The sequence below is a fragment of the Rhinatrema bivittatum genome, chromosome 6 (assembly GCF_901001135.1).
Source record: "Rhinatrema bivittatum chromosome 6, aRhiBiv1.1, whole genome shotgun sequence".
Lineage (NCBI taxonomy): Eukaryota > Metazoa > Chordata > Amphibia > Gymnophiona > Rhinatrematidae > Rhinatrema > Rhinatrema bivittatum.
The window spans coordinates 11,684,268-11,705,163 of NC_042620.1; the positions used below are offsets into that span (position 1 = coordinate 11,684,268).

The window sequence follows — 20,896 nt, forward strand, 5'->3', positions numbered from 1 at the left end:
GTCTGAGAGAGGTCACCTCTGTGCACCCCAGTGATTTATAAGCTGCTGCATGGAAAGTCCTTCTCTTGGATGCAAAGTGCCAGTGAGCCCGGGAGCAGGGTGGTCGCTGCTCCCGCGTCTCAGGCTGTCGCCCCCTGCTGCCCTTCCCTCAGGCTCCTGAAAGCCCTGGCTGGCTGTGGCCAGGTCTCTCTGCCTGGGCCGTGGGCGCTCTTGCTCCGGTTCCCTACCGCAGCCCGCGTTAATCGGAAGCGCCCCTGCTCCGCTCACTCCCTGCTCACACGCCCGAGAAGTCAATGGCCCGAGTTAATCATTTGCGTCTTTCCTCGCAGCAGGGAGACGGTTAACTCGCCACGTCCAGGGGAGGAGGGCGCACGACGCTGCCTGCCTGCCTTCTCCCAGAGCAAGAGCAGCCGGGCTGGGCGCAGCATGGCAGCGCGCTGCCTCCACTGCATCCCGCGCGGGAGACGCGGCCTCCTCCTGCAGACCCCGCGGAGAGCCCGCTCCGCGCTGGGGGCCGCGGCCGCGGAAGCCGGGAGGAGGCTGAAGAGCCCCGACGAGCTGCCCGGTCCCAGCCTGCTGAGGTCTCTCTACTGGCACTTCCTCAGGGGCTACATCCTGCGTACCCACGAGCTGCAGGTAGGGCTGGGGAGGGGGCTCCCGTTCTTCTCCCCCGTCGTCCCCCGTTCTTCTCCCCCGTCGTCCCCCTCCCCCTGCACAGCTAAAGGCAGAGGCATTCCTGCAAAGGTGGATGGATTTATTAAATTCACCCAGAGCGGGTTACAGGATAAATCCCCCCACGTCCCTGCATGGAATCCGCTTGCAGTGCTTGAAAAGCAGACAAGACATGAAATAAATGTAGGAGAACACAGAGCTTAACTTCTTTGCTAAATTCTCCCCTTCCGGTACTTCCAAACAGATGACGGTCCGGCACTGTACAGATTTCCCTGGCCCTCTCAATCTAGGCTGGTACGGGAGGCAACAGAGGAGAAAGGGAGGTGCTTACGTTTGCAAGGAGTAAGAGTGGGATTTGAACTCCGAGCTTCCCTGATTTAGAAACTTCTAACCGCTAGGCTGAGCCCCCGTAAAAAGAGCTAAATCCTCTTTGAATAGCAGGAGCTGTCACATTAGAGGCGGACGATGTAAAGGGGGCACCTTTAGCACTGACTTTAAGCGCTATCAGCCCCGCAGCAGAGCTCCCAGTGAGCCCCTCGCAGCAGGGAGCGGAGCCTCTCCTGCCGCCGGACGTTCCAGGCACTGGAGCTGGTGCCAGCGATTCCCCGTCCTGCAGTTCCGGGTTAGGCACTCACGACCTGACTTTCCTGAGTTTCTGGGAGGGCGTTCCAGACGGCAGCAGCTACTCCCCCCGAAGCGTCTGCTGTGGGCGTCATTTCTTTTCATGATGGAATAGAGAACCAGGATCTCACAGCCTTCTGTCTCGGTTCTAATCCCAGCTCTGCCACTGACTGTCTGTCTCTGAGATAAAATCACTTTATCTCCCTGTGCCTCAGTTCTAATCCCAGCTCTGCCACTGACTGTCTGTCTCTGGGATAAAATCACTTTATCTCCCTGTGCCTCAGTTCTAATCCCAGCTCTGCCACTGACTGACTCTGTCATAAATCACTTTATCTCCCTGTGCCTCAGTTCTAATCCCAGCTCTGCCACTGACTCTCTGAATCTGAGATAAATCACTTTATCTCCCCGTGCCTCACTTCTAATCCCAGCTCTGCCACTGACTCTCTGTGTGACCCTGAGTGATTCACTTTATCCCTCTGTGCCTCAGTTCTAATCCCAGCTCTGCCACTGACTCTCTGTGTGACCCTGAGTGATTCACTTTATCTCCCTGTGCCTCAGTTCTAATCCCAGCTCTGCAACTGACTCTCTGAATCTATAAATCACTTTATCTCCCTGTGCCTCAGTTCTAATCCCAGCTCTGCCACTGACTGAATCTGACATAAATCACTTTATCTCCTGTGCCTCAGTTCTAATCCCAGCTCTGCACTGATTGACTCTGTCATAAACCACTTTATCTCCCTGTGCCTCAGTTCTAATCCCAGCTCTGCCACTGACTGTCTGTCTCTGAGATAAAATCACTTTATCTCCCTGTGCCTCAGTTCTAATCCCAGCTCTGCCACTGACTGACTCTGACATAAATCACTTTATCTCCCTGTGCCTCAATTCTAATCCCAGCTCTGCCACTGACTCTTTGAGTAACCCAGGAGTGAATCACTTTAACTCCCTGTGCCTCAGATCTAATCACTGCTCGGCCACTGACTCTCTGTGTGACCCTGGAGTGAGTCACTTTAACTCCCTGTGCCTCAGTTCCAATCCCAGCCATTTAGTGACTATTTGGATAACAACTGAAACCCCTTAGTCACTCATCACCTAATTCAACATTGTGGGAAAGTCACTAAATTGTGTCAGACAGATGGGGATTAGAAAAGCATAGAGGATCCTTAACTATGGGGGGAATGAGGGGGAAAGCCTGGGATAAGCACAGAGGATCCTTAGCTGTGGGGGAGTGAGGGGTAAAGCCTGGGATAAGCACAGAGGATCCTTAGCTGTGGGGAAGTGAGAGGTAAAGCCTGGGATAAGCACAGAGGATCCTTAGCTGTGAGGGAGTGAGGGGTAAAGCCTGGGATAAGCACAGAGGATCCTTAGCTGTGGGGGAGTGAGGGGTAAACCTGGGATAAGCACAGAGGATCCTTAGCTTTTGGGGAGTGAGGGGTAAAGCCTGTGATAAGCACAGAGGATCCTTAGCTATGGGGGAGTGAGGGGTAAAGCCTGGGATAAGCACAGAGGATCCTTAGCTGTGGGGGAGTGAGGGGTAAAGCCTGGGATAAGCACAGAGGATCCTTAGCTGTGGGGGAGTGAGAGGTAAAGCCTGGGATAAGCACAGAGGATCCTTAGCTGTGGGGGAGTGAGGGGTAAACCTGGGATAAGCACAGAGGATCCTTAGCTTTTGGGGAGTGAGGGGTAAAGCCTGGGATAAGCACAGAGGATCCTTAGCTGTGGGGGAGTGAGGGGTAAAGCCTGGGATAAGCACAGAGGATCCTTAGCTGTGGGGGAGTGAGGGGTAAAGCCTGGGATAAGCACAGAGGATCCTTAGCTGTGGGGGAGTGAGGGGTAAAGCCTGGGATAAGCACAGAGGATCCTTAGCTGTGGGGGAGTGAGGGGTAAAGCCTGGGATAAGCACAGAGGATCCTTAGCTGTGGGGGAGTGAGAGGTAAAGCCTGGGATAAGCACAGAGGATCCTTAGCTGTGGGGGAGTGAGGGGTAAAGCCTGGGATAAGCACAGAGGATCCTTAGCTGTGGAAAAGTGAGGGGTAAAGCCTGGGATAAGCACAGAGGATCCTTAGCTGTGGGGGAGTGAGGGGTAAAGCCTGGGATAAGCACAGAGGATCCTTAGCTGTGGGGGAGTGAGGGGAAAAGCCTGGGATAAGCACAGAGGATCCTTAGCTGTGGGGGAGTGAGGGGTAAAGCCTGGGATAAGCACAGAGGATCCTTAGCTGTGAGGGAGTGAGGGGTAAAGCCTGGGATAAGCACAGAGGATCCTTAGCTGTGAGGGAGTGAGGGGTAAAGCCTGGGATAAGCACAGAGGATCCTTAGCTGTGGGGCAGTGAGGGGTAAAGCCTGGGATAAGCACAGAGGATCCTTAGCTGTGGGGGAGTGAGGGGTAAAGCCTGGGATAAGCACAGGGGATCCTTAGCTGTGGGGCAGTGAGGGGTAAAGCCTGGGATAAGCACAGAGGATCCTTAGCTGTGGGGGAGTGAGGGGTAAAGCCTGGGATAAGCACAGAGGATCCTTAGCTGTGGGGGAGTGAGGGGTAAAGCCTGGGATAAGCACAGAGGATCCTTAGCTGTGGGGGAGTGAGGGGTAAAGCCTGGGATAAGCACAGAGGATCTTTAGCTGTGGGTAGTGGGGGTAAAGCCTGGGATAAGCACAGAGGATCCTTAGCTGTGGGGGAGCGAGAGGTAAAGCCTGGGATAAGCACAGAGGATCCTTAGCTGTGGGGGAGTGAGGGGTAAAGCCTGGGATAAGCACAGAGGATCCTTAGCTGTGAGGGATAAAGCCTGGGATAAGCACAGAGGGTCCTTAGCTGTGAGGGAGTGAGGGGTAAAGCCTGGGATAAGCACAGAGGATCCTTAGCTGTAGGGAAGTGAGGGGTAAAGCCTGGGATAAGCACAGAGGATCCTTAGCTGTGAGGGATAAAGCCTGGGATAAGCACAGAGGATCCTTAGCTGTAAGGGAGTGAGGGGTAAAGCCTGGGATAAGCACAGAGGATCCTTAGCTGTGAGGGAGTGAGAGATAAAGCCTGGGATAAGCACAGAGGATCCTTAGCTGTGGGTAGTGGGGGTAAACTGTGGTCTAATATTGCATCAGGAAGTAATTTGGTCAGATTAGACGTGGCTTTAAACTTTAAACTTGATGAGTAAACAGTTTGGGTTTCAGCTAAGTTACTGCTCCAGGGGAATATCATTTCATTATCACTGTGAAGGCAGAATTATTAAAACTGGAAACGTTCGGACTGATAGGGAGACGCTGGAGAAATTGATTAAAATATGAGGGATGAATGCCTGCGGCATTTCTCATCTAACAAAGAATATGCTAATGCGTGTAATGACTTAGGAGGAAGGTGATTAAATGACAAATTAGCAGAATCAGAAGAGCCTGGGGGAGGATGGATGCGGCTGCATCTGAAGATAGCGAGGGGCTGGGGAGTGATAAAAGCAGCTGCCCGCTTCCCCGGAGGGGGGGTCTCGGCCCAGCCTGTTAATGAAGCCTTGCGTTAAGAGGAGACTGAATGGGAAAAGGTGATGCGGGGGGAGGGAGGGCTTACCGAGCCGCGCCTTAAAGCTGCGCTGAGCGTCAGCGCGCACTTCCCCAGGGCGCAAGCTGCAGCGGCGCCTCAGGAGTTAGGAAATGCGCGCAAGGTGACCGCTTTTTAACTGCTCCAAACCCGCAGGCTGATGCAGTAAGAGGGGCGCGGAGAGCCGGCGCTCCCAGTCAAGCGCCCGCCTCTCCCGACGCGCCCGCCCAGGCTCCTCTCCTGGGAGCGCGATTCTCTACTCGAATGAGGCCACGAGCCGAGAAGGAGGCGCCAGGGACGAGCTGTGAGTCATGGCGTCCGCGGGTTCCGGCAACCGAGGCTTCATTTTACCCGCGTCGGTTTCCGAACCCACTCACAGCCACGGGTTCGGAAAACGGACGCCGGCAAAACTGAGCGTGTCTTGTTCTAACCCGCCGGGTTAGATTTTTTATTTTATTTTATTTATTTTAATTTTTGGTTCCTCCTAGCGATATTAAGTCGGAGGGTGTACAGAGAAACAGGTTTTTTTCCGCTGCACATTTTACTTTCAGTATTCCGGGCGAATAACTAACAGGCTCATTAACATGCGTCTGCATATGATGAGCGCCATTACTTTCGAGGGGGTTGGCTGTGTGTTTTCCTATTACCCCTTACTGTATAAAGGGTAATAGGAGGGCGTCGAAAACGCGCATCCAAACAAGGTGCCAAACGGTGCGCTTGGCTGAGCTCACCGTACTGTATCGGCCTGCAAATTCGCTTCCTACACAGAAATCATATTTTATGCGTGGAAACCATGCACATAAAATCCAGAACTCCAGCTTCTGCCCGTAGACGAACACCTGCCCTGGAAACTTTACTCTACCTCGGACTAGGAATTACGTTTCAAGCGCTAAGGAAACGTGAGGCACAATAGCTTAGGAGCTCATGAGCACGGGATTTCCACAGAGCTGTGCTAAGCTGTATTCACAATGCTGTGTGCACGATTTTTTGTGTGATACATAGGCTCTCACAGGCTCTCACACAGACACACACTTGCATACAGGCTGTCACACAGACATGCACACATACATAAGCTCTCACATAGACTCAGACACTCACATATACACATGCCCTCACACAGACACACACATGCATACAGGCTGTCACACAGACGTGCACACATACATAAGCTCTCACATAGACTCAGACACTCACATATACACAGGCCCTCACACAGACACACACTTGCATACAGACTGTCACACAGACATGCACACATACATAAGCTCTCACATAGACTCAGACACTCACATATACACAGGCCCACACACATGCATACAGGCTGTCACACACACACAAGCTTTCACACAGACATGCACACATACATAAGCTCTCACACAGACTCAGACACACACATACACGGCCTCCTCTTCTCTTCGGACATGGTGGGATGAGATGCACCACGGCCCGGCGGGCTCCTCTTCTCATCAGATCTGGGGGGGAGGGGGGGAGTTGGGACTGAAGCGTGAAAAGTTGTGCGGTGCGCACGTGCGGTCTGGTTTCAGGGAACATGGCGGACGTGTGGCATTTCCTTTTCAGCTGGCGACGGCCTCTCTTCCTCTTCAGCCACTGGTGGGTTTGGTTCCACCCGCGGCCCTGTGGACTCTTCTATTGCCGTCGCCATCCTCCCCCCCAGGTGTGCCACCCCATGCAAATGCACGGTGTGCATACCAGGTCCCGCTGGGCCTGACGGTTTGCCCCACCTCTCTCTCGGGCCCATGCAATAAAGTGCGCCCAGCGTAGCGCACCAGCTTAGCAAGCGGTTATACACGTATGGGGGATCACGCGTCCAAAGACGTAGCTAATAGCGCCCATCAAATGTAAATGCCGGGTAGATGAGGCTATTAACTATTACCCTGCAATACAAACAAAAAATCCCCGGGTGCCTGACGCACACTTTTTAACCAATAGAATTTTACGCCTGCTCCCTAACAGGCATAAAGTCTTGCCGTGTGTCCAAGATCTACTTAAAAACAAAAAAATACTGTTTTTCCGTGGTTCCTCCTACCTAGGATTGTCGCAATACAAATAGAAGAAACCATAAAAAAATAAAAATAAAAAGGCTTGATGGAAAAAAAAAAGATCTGAGCACACAATCGGGCCGATACAGTACAGTGCGCTCCGACGGAGCTCACTGTTAGCCCGCCGTTGGACGCGCGTTTTCCCTTACCCCTTATTCAGTAAGGGGCGGAAAACGTGCGTCCAACCCGCGGCACCTAATAGCGCCCTCAACATGCAAATGCATGTGGATATCCCTATTAGATATGCGCGCGGGATACAGAAAGTAAAATGTTCAGCCAAGCCGCACATTTTACTTTAAGAAATTAGCACCTACCCAAAGGTAGGCGTTAATTTCTGCCGGCACCGGGGAAGTGCACAGAAAAGCAATAAAAACTGCTTTTCTGTGCATCCTCTGACTTAATATCATGACGATATTAAGTCAGAGGTCCCGAAGGTAAAAACAGTAAAAATAAATAAATAAAAATGTGAAGTCGGCCTGCGGCTGTGGGGTCGAAAACCGGACGCTCAATTTTGCCGGCGTCCGGTTTGTTCATTACCGGAGCGCTGCCATACGCCGGGATTTCAAAGGATGGGGCAGACAGGACGGAAATTACAGCTTGAGGGTTTCAGAAACCAAGAACAGAGGGACTTAACTGCCCAGTCCCCAGGAAAAGCTCCTGGAAGGAGGGGATTCTTGAGGTTGGGCTGCATCTTCCTCCTAGGGGCTCGGCCAGCCTAGGAGTGACCTGCAACCTGGCAGTTTCCATGCGGGAATAAGGAGCCAGCATGCAAAGCTGTTCACGCCTTCTGCTCTTCTTTAGTCGAAAGCTGCATGGGTTTCTTCATACACAGGGTCTCTCAAACTAATTTGCAGGCACCTGAAGCAGGCACCAAACAACCTCAGATCACTGACGCTCCCAAATAAGCACTTTGGAGCACCTGAAGCTACTCTGATAGAGATTTATGAAAATAGCAGAAGAGCTCCAAAAATCCAAACAAAAAAACAAGGTCAAAGAGCGATCACCTGCACGCATGAGAGTGTGCAGGGCTGTGTAAGAGACAGCTCACCAAAGAACGAAATGCAAGAGCGATCACCTGCATACATGAGAGTGTGCAGGGCTGTGTAAGAGACAGCTCAGCAAAGAACGAAATGCAAGAGCGATCACCTGCATACATGAGAGTGTGCAGGGCTGTGTAAGAGACAGCTCAGCAAAGAACGAAATGCAAGAGTGATCACCTGCATGCATGAGAGTGTGCAGGGCTGTAAGAGACAGCTCACCAAAGAACGAAATGCAAGAGTGATCACCTGCATGCATGAGAGCGTGCAGGGCTGTGTAAGAGACAGCTCACCAAAGAACGAAATGCAAGAGTGATCACCTGCATGCATGAGAGTGTGCAGGGCTGTGTAAGAGACAGCTCACCAAGGAATGAAATGCAAGAGTGATCACCTGCATGCATGAGAGTGTGCAGGGCTGTGGAAGAGACAGCTCACCAAAGAACGAAATGCAAGAGTGATCACCTGCATGCATGAGAGTTGCAGGGCTGTGTAAGAGACAGCTCACCAAGGAACGAAATGCAAGAGCGATCACCTGCATGCATGAGAGTGTGCACGGCTGTGTAAGAGACAGCTCACCAAAGAACAAAATTCAAGAGCGATCACCTGCATACATGAGAGTTGCAGGGCTGTGTAAGAGACAGCTCACCAAAGAACGAAATGCAAGAGCGATCACCTGCATGCATGAGAGTGTGCAGGGCTGTGGAAGAGACAGCTCACCAAAGAACGAAATGCAAGAGTGATCACCTGCATGCATGAGAGTTGCAGGGCTGTGTAAGAGACAGCTCACCAAGGAACGAAATGCAAGAGCGATCTCCTGCATGCATGAGAGTGTGCAGGGCTGTGTAAGAGACAGCTCACCAAGGAACGAAATGCAAGAGCGATCACCTGCATGCATGAGAGTGTGCAGGGCTGTGTAAGAGACAGCTCACCAAAGAACGAAATGCAAGAGCGATCACATGCATGCATGAGAGTGTGCAGGGCTGTGTAAGAGACAGCTCAGCAAAGAACGAAATGCAGGAGTGATCACCTGCATGCATGAGAGTGTGCAGGGCTGTGTAAGAGACAGCACACCAAAGAATGAAATGCATGAGAGTGTGCAGGGCTGTGTAAGAGACAGCTCACCAAAGAACGAAATGCAGGAGCGATCACCTGCATGCATGAGAGTGTGCAGGGCTGTGTAAGAGACAGCTCACCAAAGAATGAAATGCATGAGAGTGTGCAGGGCTGTGTAAGAGACAGCTCACCAAAGAACGAAATGCAAGAGCGATCACCTGCATGCATGAGAGTTGCAGGGCTGTGTAAGAGACAGCTCACCAAAGAACGAAATGCAAGAGTGATCACCTGCATGCATGAGAGTTGCAGGGCTGTGTAAGAGACAGCTCACCAAAGAACAAAATTCAAGAGCGATCACCTGCATACATGAGAGTTGCAGGGCTGTGTAAGAGACAGCTCACCAAAGAACAAAATGCAAGACTGATCACCTGCATGCATGAAAGTGTGCAGGGCTGTGTAAGAGACAGTTCACCAAAGAACGAAATGGAAGAGCGATCACCTGCATGCATGAAAGTGTGCAGGGCTGTGGAAGAGACAGCTCACCAAAGAACGAAATGCAAGAGCGATCACCTGCATGCATGAGAGTGTGCAGGGCTGTGGAAGAGATAGCTCACCAAAGAACGAAATGCAAGACTGATCACCTGCATGCATGAGAGTTGCAGGGCTGTGTAAGAGACAGCTCACCAAAGAACGAAATGCACAAGAGATCACCTGCATGCATGAGAGTGTGCAGGGCTGTGTAAGAGACAGCTCACCAAAGAATGAAATGCATGACAGTGTGCAGGGCTGTGTAAGAGACAGCTCACCAAAGAACGAAATGCAGGAGCGATCACCTGCATGCATGAGAGTGTGCAGGGCTGTGTAAGAGACAGCTCACCAAAGAACGAAATGCACAAGAGATCACCTGCATGCATGAGAGTGTGCAGGGCTGTGTAAGAGACAGCTCACCAAAGAATGAAATGCATGACAGTGTGCAGGGCTGTGTAAGAGACAGCTCACCAAAGAACGAAATGCAGGAGCGATCACCTGCATGCATGAGAGTGTGCAGGGCTGTGTAAGAGACAGCTCACCAAAGAACGAAATGCAGGAGCGATCACCTGCATGCATGAGAGTGTGCAGGGCTGTGTAAGAGACAGCTCACCAAAGAATGAAATGCATGAGAGTGTGCAGGGCTGTGTAAGAGACAGCTCACCAAAGAACGAAATGCAGGAGCAATCACCTGCATGCATGAGAGTGTGCAGGGCTGTGTAAGAGACAGCTCACCAAAGAACAAAATGCAAGAGCGATCACCTGCATGCATGAGAGTGTGCAGGGCTGTGTAAGAGACAGCTCACCAAAGAACAAAATTCAAGAGCGATCAACTGCATTCATGAGAGTTGCAGGGCTGTGTAAGAGACAGCTCACCAAAGAACGAAATGCAAGACTGATCACCTGCATGATTGAAAGTGTGCAGGGCTGTGTAAGAGACAGTTCACCAAAGAACGAAATGCAAGAGCGATCAGCTGCATGCATGAAAGTGTGCAGGGCTGTGGAAGAGACAGCTCACCAAAGAACGAAATGCAAGAGCGATCACCTGCATGCATGAGAGTGTGCAGGGCTGTGGAAGAGACAGCTCACAAAAGAACGAAATGCAAGACTGATCACCTGCATGCATGAGAGTTGCAGGGCTGTTTAAGAGACAGCTCACCAAAGAACGAAATGCAGGAGCGATCACCTGCATGCATGAGTGTGTGCAGGGCTGTGTAAGAGACAGCTCACCAAAGAATGAAATGCATGAGAGTGTGCAGGGCTGTCTAAGAGACAGCTCAGGAAAGAACGAAATGCAGGAGCGATCACCTGCATGCATGAGAGTGTGCAGGGCTGTGTAAGAGACAGCTCACCAAAGAATGAAATGCATGAGAGTGTGCAGGGCTGTGTAAGAGACAGCTCACCAAAGAACGAAATGCAGGAGCGATCACCTGCATGCATGAGTGTGTGCAGGGCTGTGTAAGAGACAGCTCACCAAAGAACGAAATGCAAGACGGATCACCTCCATGCATGAGAGTGTGCAGGGCTATGTAAGAGACAGCTCACCAAAGAACAAAATGCAAGAGCGATCACCTGCATGCATGAGAGTGTGCAGGGCTGTGTAAGAGACAGCTCACCAAAGAACGAAATGCAGGAGTGATCACCTGCATGCATGAGAGTGTGCAGGGCTGTGTAAGAGACAGCTCACCAAAGAACGAAATGCAAGACTGATCACCTCCATGCATGAGAGTGTGCAGAGCTGTGTAAGAGACAGCTCACCAAAGGACAAAATGCAGGAGCGATCACCTGCATGCATGAGAGTGTGCAGGGCTGTGTAAGAGACAGCACACCAAAGAATGAAATGCCTGAGAGTGTGCAGGGCTGTGTAAGAGACAGCTCACCAAAGAACGAAATGCAGGAGCGATCACCTGCATGCATGAGTGTGTGCAGGGCTGTGTAAGAGACAGCTCACCAAAGAACAAAATGCAAGAGCGATCACCTGCATGCATGAGAGTGTGCAGGGCTGTGTAAGAGACAGCTCACCAAAGAACAAAATGCAAGACGGATCACCTCCATGCATGAGAGTGTGCAGGGCTATGTAAGAGACAGCTCACCAAAGAACAAAATGCAAGAGCGATCACCTGCATGCATGAGAGTGTGCAGGGCTGTGTAAGAGACAGCTCACCAAAGAACGAAATGCAAGACTGATCACCTCCATGCATGAGAGTGTGCAGGGCTATGTAAGAGACAGCTCACCAAAGAACGAAATGCAAGAGTGTTCACCTGCATGCATGAGAGTGTGCAGGGCTGTGTAAGAGATAGCTCACCAAAGAAAGAAATGCAAGAGCATTCACCTGCATGCATGAGAGTTGCAGGGCTGTGTAAGAGACAGCTCACCAAAGAACGAAATGCAAGAGTGTTCACCTGCATGCATGAGAGTGTGCAGGGCTGTGTAAGAGACAGCTCAGCAAAGAACGAAATGCAGGAGCGATCACCTGCATGCATGAGAGTGTGCAGGGCTGTGTAAGAGACAGCTCAGGAAAGAACGAAATGCAGGAGCGATCACCTGCATGCATGAGAGTGTGCAGGGCTGTGTAAGAGACAGCTCACCAAAGAACGAAATGCAGGAGCGATCACCTGCATGCATGAGAGTGTGCAGAGCTGTGTAAGAGACAGCTCACCAAAGAATGAAATGCATGAGAGTGTACAGGGCTATGTAAGAGATAGCTCACCAAAGAAAGAAATGCAAGAGCGTTCACCTGCATGCATGAGAGTTGCAGGGCTGTGTAAGAGACAGCTCACCAAAGAACGAAATGCAAGAGTGTTCTCCTGCATCCATGAGATTGTGCAGGGCTGTGTAAGAGACAGCTCAGCAAAGAACGAAATGCAGGAGCGATCACCTGCATGCATGAGAGTGTGCAGGGCTGTGTAAGAGACAGCTCAGGAAAGAACGAAATGCAGGAGCGATCACCTGCATGCATGAGAGTGTGCAGGGCTGTGTAAGAGACAGCTCACCAAAGAACGAAATGCAGGAGTGATCACCTGCATGCATGAGAGTGTGCAGGGCTCTGTAAGAGACAGCTCAAAGAAAGAAATCCGAGATTGATCACTTGTTCTGCATATTTGAGACTATAATGTTGTGTAAATGTTGTGTATGAGCCAGCAGGCTACAGGAAAAGCTCTGTGTTTTTCAAGGATTGATTCAGGAACGGAAGGAAAAGGTTAACCCGGCCTGTGATTTGTAGATGAGGGAGTGGTGTGGATCTCATCCAGGTCTGTTTGTTTAGATTTTGAGTTTTGCAGTCAATATCAGATTTCAGCCACTTTTGCAGCCCTGCTGTTTGTTACACGATCTCCACCCCCAGCAGCAGAGTTTCTGGGTGCTGGGGGGAGGAGGCCCTCGGAGGACAGGTTTTAATATTCCGGGAAGCCAACGTGGAAACGCAGTGCTTGTTAATCTTCTGCAGAATGAAAGCTCGCCTTTTCTCTGAAAAGAGCCCAGTTCAGTTTACGTGTAACTCGACCTTTCTTGGCTAAAGAGCCTGCTGGCTGCTGAGGCACTCAGCGGCTCCCAGCCTACAGCTGCTCCCTTTGCTGGTGCAAATTCCTGCTTTGCATAGGTGGATACTGCACAGAGAGAAGGGAGTGCAAAGTTCAGGATGTGTTCTGATGGACCCAAACCATGCACATAGAAAAAACAAAACAAAACATAACAAGTAACTGACATTCATCAGAGAATGGGGTAGGCACTGTTTAACAATTTCAATTAATCCTAGAAAGGGAACACAATAACAGGTTTTCTGTGTAGCCTTAAGGATATTGTTGTGTACAGTGAGAGACCCCTAATCTGGCTTGTCTATATGTTTAATTTTTAAAGAAAATTGGCTATATCCATCTACATGTTTGGTGTCATTATATAGATGATATGTTCATGGTTTGGCAAGGATCTTCCAGGGTGGGGGTTTTAAACTATTTAAATTCAATATGATCCTAATGTAAAATTTTCTTATCATGTCCGTGCATGATCTCTTCCTTTCCTAGACATAGAAATTACTTTGGACAGCGAGAGATTTGTGACTGCCATCTTTTGCAAATCTGCTGGCCAAAGTACATTTTTTAACCTTAGGAGTTGTCATCCCGGGAAACTGAAGGAAAAGTCTCCCATTGTTTGGGCCTTACAGTTGTGGAGGATACAGAGCTCAACATCTGAACACAAAATGCAACCTGATGGGATGGCTAAAATGATCAATTTTCTCAGTGGAAAAGGGTAAACAGTGGAGTGCCTCAGGGATCTGTACTTGGACCGGTGCTTTTCAATACATTTATAAATGATCTGGAAAGGAATACGACGAGTGAGGTTATCAAATTTGCGGATGATACAAAATTGTTCAGAGTAGTTAAATCACAAGCAGATTGTGATACATTACAGGAGGACCTTGTAAGTCTGGAAGATTGGGCATCCAAATGGCAGATGAAATTTAATATGGATAAGTGCAAGGTGATGCATATAGGGGAAAATAACCCATGCTATAATTACACAATGTTAGGTTCCATATTAGGTGCTACAACCCAAGAAAGAGATCTAGGCATCATAGTGGATAACACATTGAAATCGTTGGCTCAGTGTGCTGCAGCAGTCAAAAAAGCAAACAGAATATTAGGAATTATTAGGAAGGGAATGGTGAATAAAACGGAAAATGTCATAATGCCTCTGTATCGCTCCATGGTGAGACCGCACCTTGAATACTGTGTACAATTCTGGTCACCGCATCTCAAAAAAGATATAATTGTGATGGAGATGGTACAGAGAAGGGCTACCAAAATGATAAAGGGGATGGAACAGCTCCCCTATGAGGAAAGGCTGAAGAGATTAGGGCTGTTCAGCTTGGAGAAGAGACGGCTGAGGGGGGATATGATAGAGGTGTTTAAAATCATGAGAGGTTTTGAACTGGTAGATGTGAATCGTTTTTTTACACTTTTGGATAATAGAAGGACTAGAGGGGCTCTCCATGAAGTTAGCAAGTAGCACATTTAAAATGAATTGGAGAAAATTCAAGAGCTTTGTTGCTACTGAGTGAAGTTTTATATGAGGGAGTGAGAGGTGCCCACCAGGCACTGTCTAAGGAGTTACCAGAAGCAAGAAAGAGCGTAAAGTTCCCTTCTGGAGTTATATATAGTATGTGTAAAGGATTTCTTGGAAGAGATTAATTCTGGGATTAAGTTCTGATTAAATATCGGGAATATATACATTCTAACCACCTTCAGTGGGAAGATTTAAGAATTAAATTAGGAGTTAACGAAGGATTGGACTACATTCAATCTAATAGGATATTGGAGAAAGAAATTAGAGAACAGGGATTCAAGTTGAGAATAGAGACTCTGATGAAGAATTGGAGTCGCACGTTTATTATATCTTCTTGCTATCTTATCATTTATTTACTTGAACTAAGAAGAGAAGTTAATTGTAAATAGCATCTGATCACCTAATCAACTACCAGTCAAGAAGCTGGAAACCACCATTCTTCTCCTGTGTGTTATTTGGATGCAGAGATAGTGTAAAGCTTAGTGTTGTGTAGCCAGGAAGGAAAACCGGGCTTGCAGTGCAAAGAAGCAGGGTGTGTGAACTATAGTTCATCCCCACAACAGCTATCCCTGGAGCAAGGGGGAGGTATATGGAGTCTGTGGAGGTGTTTTAAGCAGAGAGGGTCCACCCTTTAATCTTCCTCTGTGCCCCTGGGTGCCAACTAAAGGATTCGTCCCACCCAGGGCTTACAAAAGTGTTTGAGTAAGTGGGTGGGTGAAGACGTGGGCCAGAGACAACGTGTTATTGTAGGAAGCCCCAGCGCAGGGGCGCGGGGCGCGTCAGAGCAGAGCCTCAGGCGTGGGGCATTTCGATTCCACGCGTTTATAAATGATATTTACGTGGCGTGAGAGGTTTTAAAGGCTAATGTTGAAATAAAGACGGTACCCATAAAAAAAGATGAGGTTTCCATCAACATTTGCTAGTATAATCGTGTTATGTGCTTGTTTGTGCATTTCATCTTTTTTTATGGGTGCATTTTGGGGGAAGGTTTAATTTAGCCATGTACTTTATTATTGAATAAAGATAGCAATGAACGGGTAAAGATTTTAAGTGGTATAAAAGCGCAGCTTGAGCACTTGGTTATATGAGCGGGGCAGCGCCAGGTCCTGGGAACGGTTATTAGATGCGGGCTGTGGGTTTGCTTCGTTTTTCTTCTGAGAGGCCTGAGTGTCGCTGCAAGCTTTACCGGTGCTTCCTCGTCTCCCTTACACGACGCAGGGGCCAGGCACAGGGTATGTTTCGTTTTATCTGTTTTTTAATATTAGCAATGTTTTAGGACGTGATCTGCGCCGGATAACTTGCTGGAGGTTGGAGTCTGTGAGCCTGTAGGAGTAAGAAGTGCAGACGATGCTGGCAGGTAAGGAGCAGAGAATCCGGGAATCCGTTCACCTGAACGTCCCTCCGTCCTGGGCTGCAAGACCCAAGGCCACCGCTGGTCCCCTCTCTCCCTACTCTGTCCCTGTTCCCTTCCCTTGTCTACCCCATCTCTGGTCCCACCCCCCAGTGAAAAACCAGGGTCTCTTGTGAGGTAGGAGGGTCATTGGCGTGCATGGGTGATGCTACGTTAGGCAGATTCGGCTGCTGTTGGTTTTTAATGTTCATTTTATATGTTGTTGACCTGTCATATAATCTTATTGGTGTAACTGATTTTGTCTTTTATAGCTGTAAATCACCTCGATCAATTTTGGAGACGTGATTAAAGAATGTAAATTACATTTCTCAAAGCAGATGTTAACGTGGAGGCGCTGGGGAGGGACGTGGAGGAGGCAGCAGCAGGTTACAACTCAGTTTGAAAAGGTTTTGTCGACTGTCAGGACATTGCCCTCCCTGAACGTGGCTGAAAGTCTCACTCAGAGTGGGGGGGGGGGGGGAGAGGCTTTCCCTGGGACACTGCAGACCGCGAGGTCAACTCTACACGGGTTACTTTGTGCCTGCAGAAAAAAGCAGCTGCAAAGGTCTGTGGGTACCGGCAGAAGTACCCCCCGAGTTCAGACTTAGAAAATCAGGGTGAAATTCATGGTTTAAAAGCACCCGTAGACCCTCTTGTCCAATGTGGAAGTTTCAAATTTGCCCCTTCAAGAAATCAACGCGTCATGGGCAACCCCGGGTGGAATCCATTTATCTCTGCCGCCTTAAAACCAAGCTGCTAGATTTCACTTTCAGCCTTCGGAGATGTAATCCGAGGACATATTTACCCAGCGCAGTTTGTCAATCCTTTTTTTTTTTTTTTCTAAATTCTCCTTTTTATTGATGTTTTATTTTATTTTTTATTTTTATTTAACTTCTTTTACTATACCGACACTCAAGACCAGGTCTTATCGTACCGGTTTACATTAGAACAAGGGGAAAAACCATTTAACGTATAAGTGGAAAAGAGAAGTTACATTAAAACAGGGAGAGTAAAAACATGATGTTTTAATAAATGTTTTCAATAGAGACAAAGTCCAGACGTCAGGTAGCCCAAATCAAACATTTAAAGCTGCCTAGGGCACAAATCCAGGCCTTTACATGAGACAGATAGAAAGCAGTGTGTCACCCTTCCTCCAGAGGCAGGTCACAAGGCCCCTAAACTTCATCATGAATACTACGTTGAAATCTTCTGCTCCGTATGCAGCAGCAGCCAAGAAAGCAAACAGAATGCTGGGAATTATTAGGAAAGGACTGGAGAATAAAACAGAGAATATCATAATGTCTCTGTATCACTCCATGGTGCATCCTCATCTTGTGTTCATATATCATACACAAACAGAATGCTGGGGATTATTAGGGAAGGAATGGAGAATAAAACAGAGAATATCATAATGCCTCTGTATCACTCCATGGTGCATCCTCATCTTGTGTTCATATATCATACACAAACAGAGTGCTGGGGATTATTAGGAAAGAAATGGAGAATACAACCGAGAATATCATAATGCCTCTGTATCACTCCATGGTGCATCCTCATCTTGTGTTCATATATCATACACACACAGAATGCTGGGGATTATTAGGAAAGGAATGGAGAATAAAACAGAGAATATCCTAATGTCTCTGTATCACTCCATGGTGCATCCTCATCTTGTGTTCATATATCATACACAAACAGAATGCTGGGGATTATTAGGAAAGGAATGGAGAATAAAACAGAGAATATCATAATGTCTCTGTATCACTCCATGGTGCATCCTCATCTTGTGTTCATATATCATACACAAACAGAATGCTGGGGATTATTAGGAAAGGAATGGAGAATAAAACAGAGAATATCATAATGTCCCTGTATCAGTCCATGGTGCATCCTCATCTTGTGTTCATATATCATACACAAACAGAATGCTGGGGATTATTAGGAAAGGAATGGAGAATAAAACAGAGAATATCATAATGTCTCTCTATCAATCCATGGTGCATCCTCATCTTGTGTTCATATATCATACACAAGCAGAATGCTGGGGATTATTAGGAAAGGACTGGAGAATAAAACAGAGAATATCATAATGCCTCTGTATCACTCCATGGTGCATCCTCATCTTGTGTTCATATATCATACACAAACAGAATGCTGGGGATTATTAGGAAAGGAATGGAGAATAAAACAGAGAATATCATAATGTCTCTGTATCACTCCATGGTGCATCCTCATCTTGTGTTCATATATCATACACAAACAGAATGCTGGGGATTATTAGGAAAGGAATGGAGAATAAAACAGAGAATATCATAATGCCTCTGTATCACTCCATGGTGCATCCTCATCTTGTGTTCATATATCATACACAAACAGAATGCTGGGGATTATTAGGAAAGGAATGGAGAATAAAACAGAGAATATCATAATGCCTCTGTATCACTCCATGGTGTGACCTCATCTTGTGTTCATATATCATACACAAACAGAATGCTGGGGATTATTAGGAAAGGAATGGAGAATAAAACAGAGAATATCATAATGTCTCTGTATCACTCCATGGCGCATCCTCATCTTGTGTTCATATATCATACACAAACAGAATGCTGGGGATTATTAGGAAAGGAATGGAGAATAAAACAGAGAATATCATAATGTCTCTGTATCACTCCATGGTGCATCCTCATCTTGTGTTCATATATCATACACAAACAGAATGCTGGGGATTATTAGGAAAGGAATGGAGAATAAAACAGAGAATATCATAATGTCTCTGTATCACTCCATGGTGTGACCTCATCTTGTGTTCATATATCATACACAAACAGAATGCCGGGGATTATTAGGAAAGGAATGGAGAATAATACAGAGAATATCATAATGCCTCTGTATCACTCCATGGTGCATCCTCATCTTGTGTTCATATATCATACACAAACAGAATGCTGGGGATTATTAGGAAAGGAATGGAGAATAAAACAGAGAATATCATAATGCCTCTGTATCACTCCATGGTGCACCCTCATCTTGTGTTCATATATCATACACAAACAATGCCGGGGATTATTAGGGAAGGACTGGAGAATAAAACAGAGAATATCATAATGCCTCTGTATCACTCCATGGTGAGACCTCATCTTGTGTTCATATATCATACACAAACAGAATGCTGGGGATTATTAGGAAAGGAATGGAGAATAAAACAGAGAATATCATAATGCCTCTGTATCACTCCATGGTACATCCTCATCTTGTGTTCATATATCATACACAAACAGAATGCTGGGGATTATTAGGAAAGGAATGGAGAATAAAACAGAGAATATCATAATGCCTCTGTATCACTCCATGGTGCATCCTCATCTTGTGTTCATATATCATACACAAACAGAATGCTGGGGATTATTAGGGAAGGAATGGATAATACAACAGAGAATATCATAATGCCTCTGTATCACTCTATGGTACATCCTCATCTTGTGTTCATATATCATACACATATATGATAGAGGTCTATAAAATCATGAGAGGTCTAGAACGGATAGATGTGAATCGGTTATATACTCTTTCAAAGAGTACAAAGACCAGGGACACACAATGAAGTTTTTAGGTGATACATTTAAGACAAATAGGAGAAGATATTTTTTACTCAACGCATAATTAAACACTGGAATTTCCTAGCAGGTCTGTGTCACATCTCCCCTGCACCTCCTCTCCTCCAGGGTGTACATATTTAGGTCCTTCAACTTCTCCTCATATGTCTTCCGATACTGACCCCACACCATTTTGGTCGCCCTTCTCTGGCCTGCCTCCATGTTGTCTCTATCCTTTTTTAGATATGGGCTCCAGAACTGCACACAGTACTCCAGATGAGGCCTCACCAAGGACCTGTACAAGGGGATTATCACTTCCTTTTTCTTACTGGTTATTCCTCTCTCTATACAGCCCAGCATCCTTCTGGCTTTAGCTATCAACTTGTCACATCTTCAGATCCCCAGACTCTATCACCCCAAGACCCCTCTCCCAGTCCCTGCACATCAGTCTTTCACCCCCCATCACACCCTCTCTTTTGCATTGCCGCACCCCAGATGCAGGACTCTGCACTTCTTGGCATTGAATCTCAGCCGCCAAATCTTTGACCACTCTAAGTTTTCTTAAATCCCGTCTCATTCTGTCTTCTCCTTCAAACTTGTCCACTCTGTTGCAGATCTTAGTATCATCCGCAAATAGACAAACCTTACCTTCTATCCCTTCTGCCAAGTCACTCACAAAGATACTGAATAGAATCGGTCCCAAAACCAATCCCTGTGGCACTCCACTTAACACCATTCTTTCGTCAGAGTAGGTTCCATTTACCATTACACGCTGTCTCCTGTCAGTCAACCAGTTTGCAATCCACGCTACTACCTTATTAATTAATTAATTATTTATTTATTTATTTAAAAGTTAGTCATTCTAGGGCCCCAAACAAGGGTGCTCATTTTATTTATAAGTATCCTATGCGGAACTGAGTCCGAGACCGTACTGAAATCCAAATGCACTACATCTGGTGCTCTCCCTTGATCCAGCTCTCTGGTCACCCAATCAAAGAAATTGATCAGATTCATCTGATAAGCTCTACCTCTGGTAAAACCCTGCTGCCTCAGATTTTGCAATCCCTTGGATTCCAGAAGCTGCGCTCGCCTCTGTTTTAGCAGCGACTCCATTAATTTACTAACCAGAGAGGTCAGACTAACTGACCTGTAGTTCCCAGCCTCCTCCTTACTTCCACATTTATGAACAGGAACCACATCCGCCCGTCTCCATTCTTCCGGAACGACTCCAGCCTCCAAAGAAGCATTGAAAAGGTCACCAGCGGAGCTGCCAGGACATCTCTAAGTTCCCTTAGTAACCTCAGATGTATCCCATCTGGCCCCTTTGCCTTATCTATTTTAAGTTTAGTCAGGTCCTCACTAACGC

General features: G+C 47.6%; 1 protein-coding gene across 2 annotated transcripts in view; it reads left to right on the plus strand.

Annotated features, from left to right (window-relative positions):
* The first annotated feature begins 383 nt into the window (after window positions 1–383).
* Window positions 384–20,896, plus strand: part of LOC115093386 (sterol 26-hydroxylase, mitochondrial-like) — a 67,971-nt gene continuing 47,458 nt past the window's right edge. The window contains exon 1 of one of the 2 annotated variants that reach the window (XM_029605039.1): window positions 384–636. In XM_029605039.1, coding sequence (XP_029460899.1) covers window positions 427–636 — 210 coding nt within the window. In that variant the 5' untranslated portion in view covers window positions 384–426. Of the gene's footprint in view, window positions 637–15,846; window positions 15,905–20,896 lie in introns of those variants that run through there. The other variant, XM_029605040.1, reaches the window with a different exon arrangement.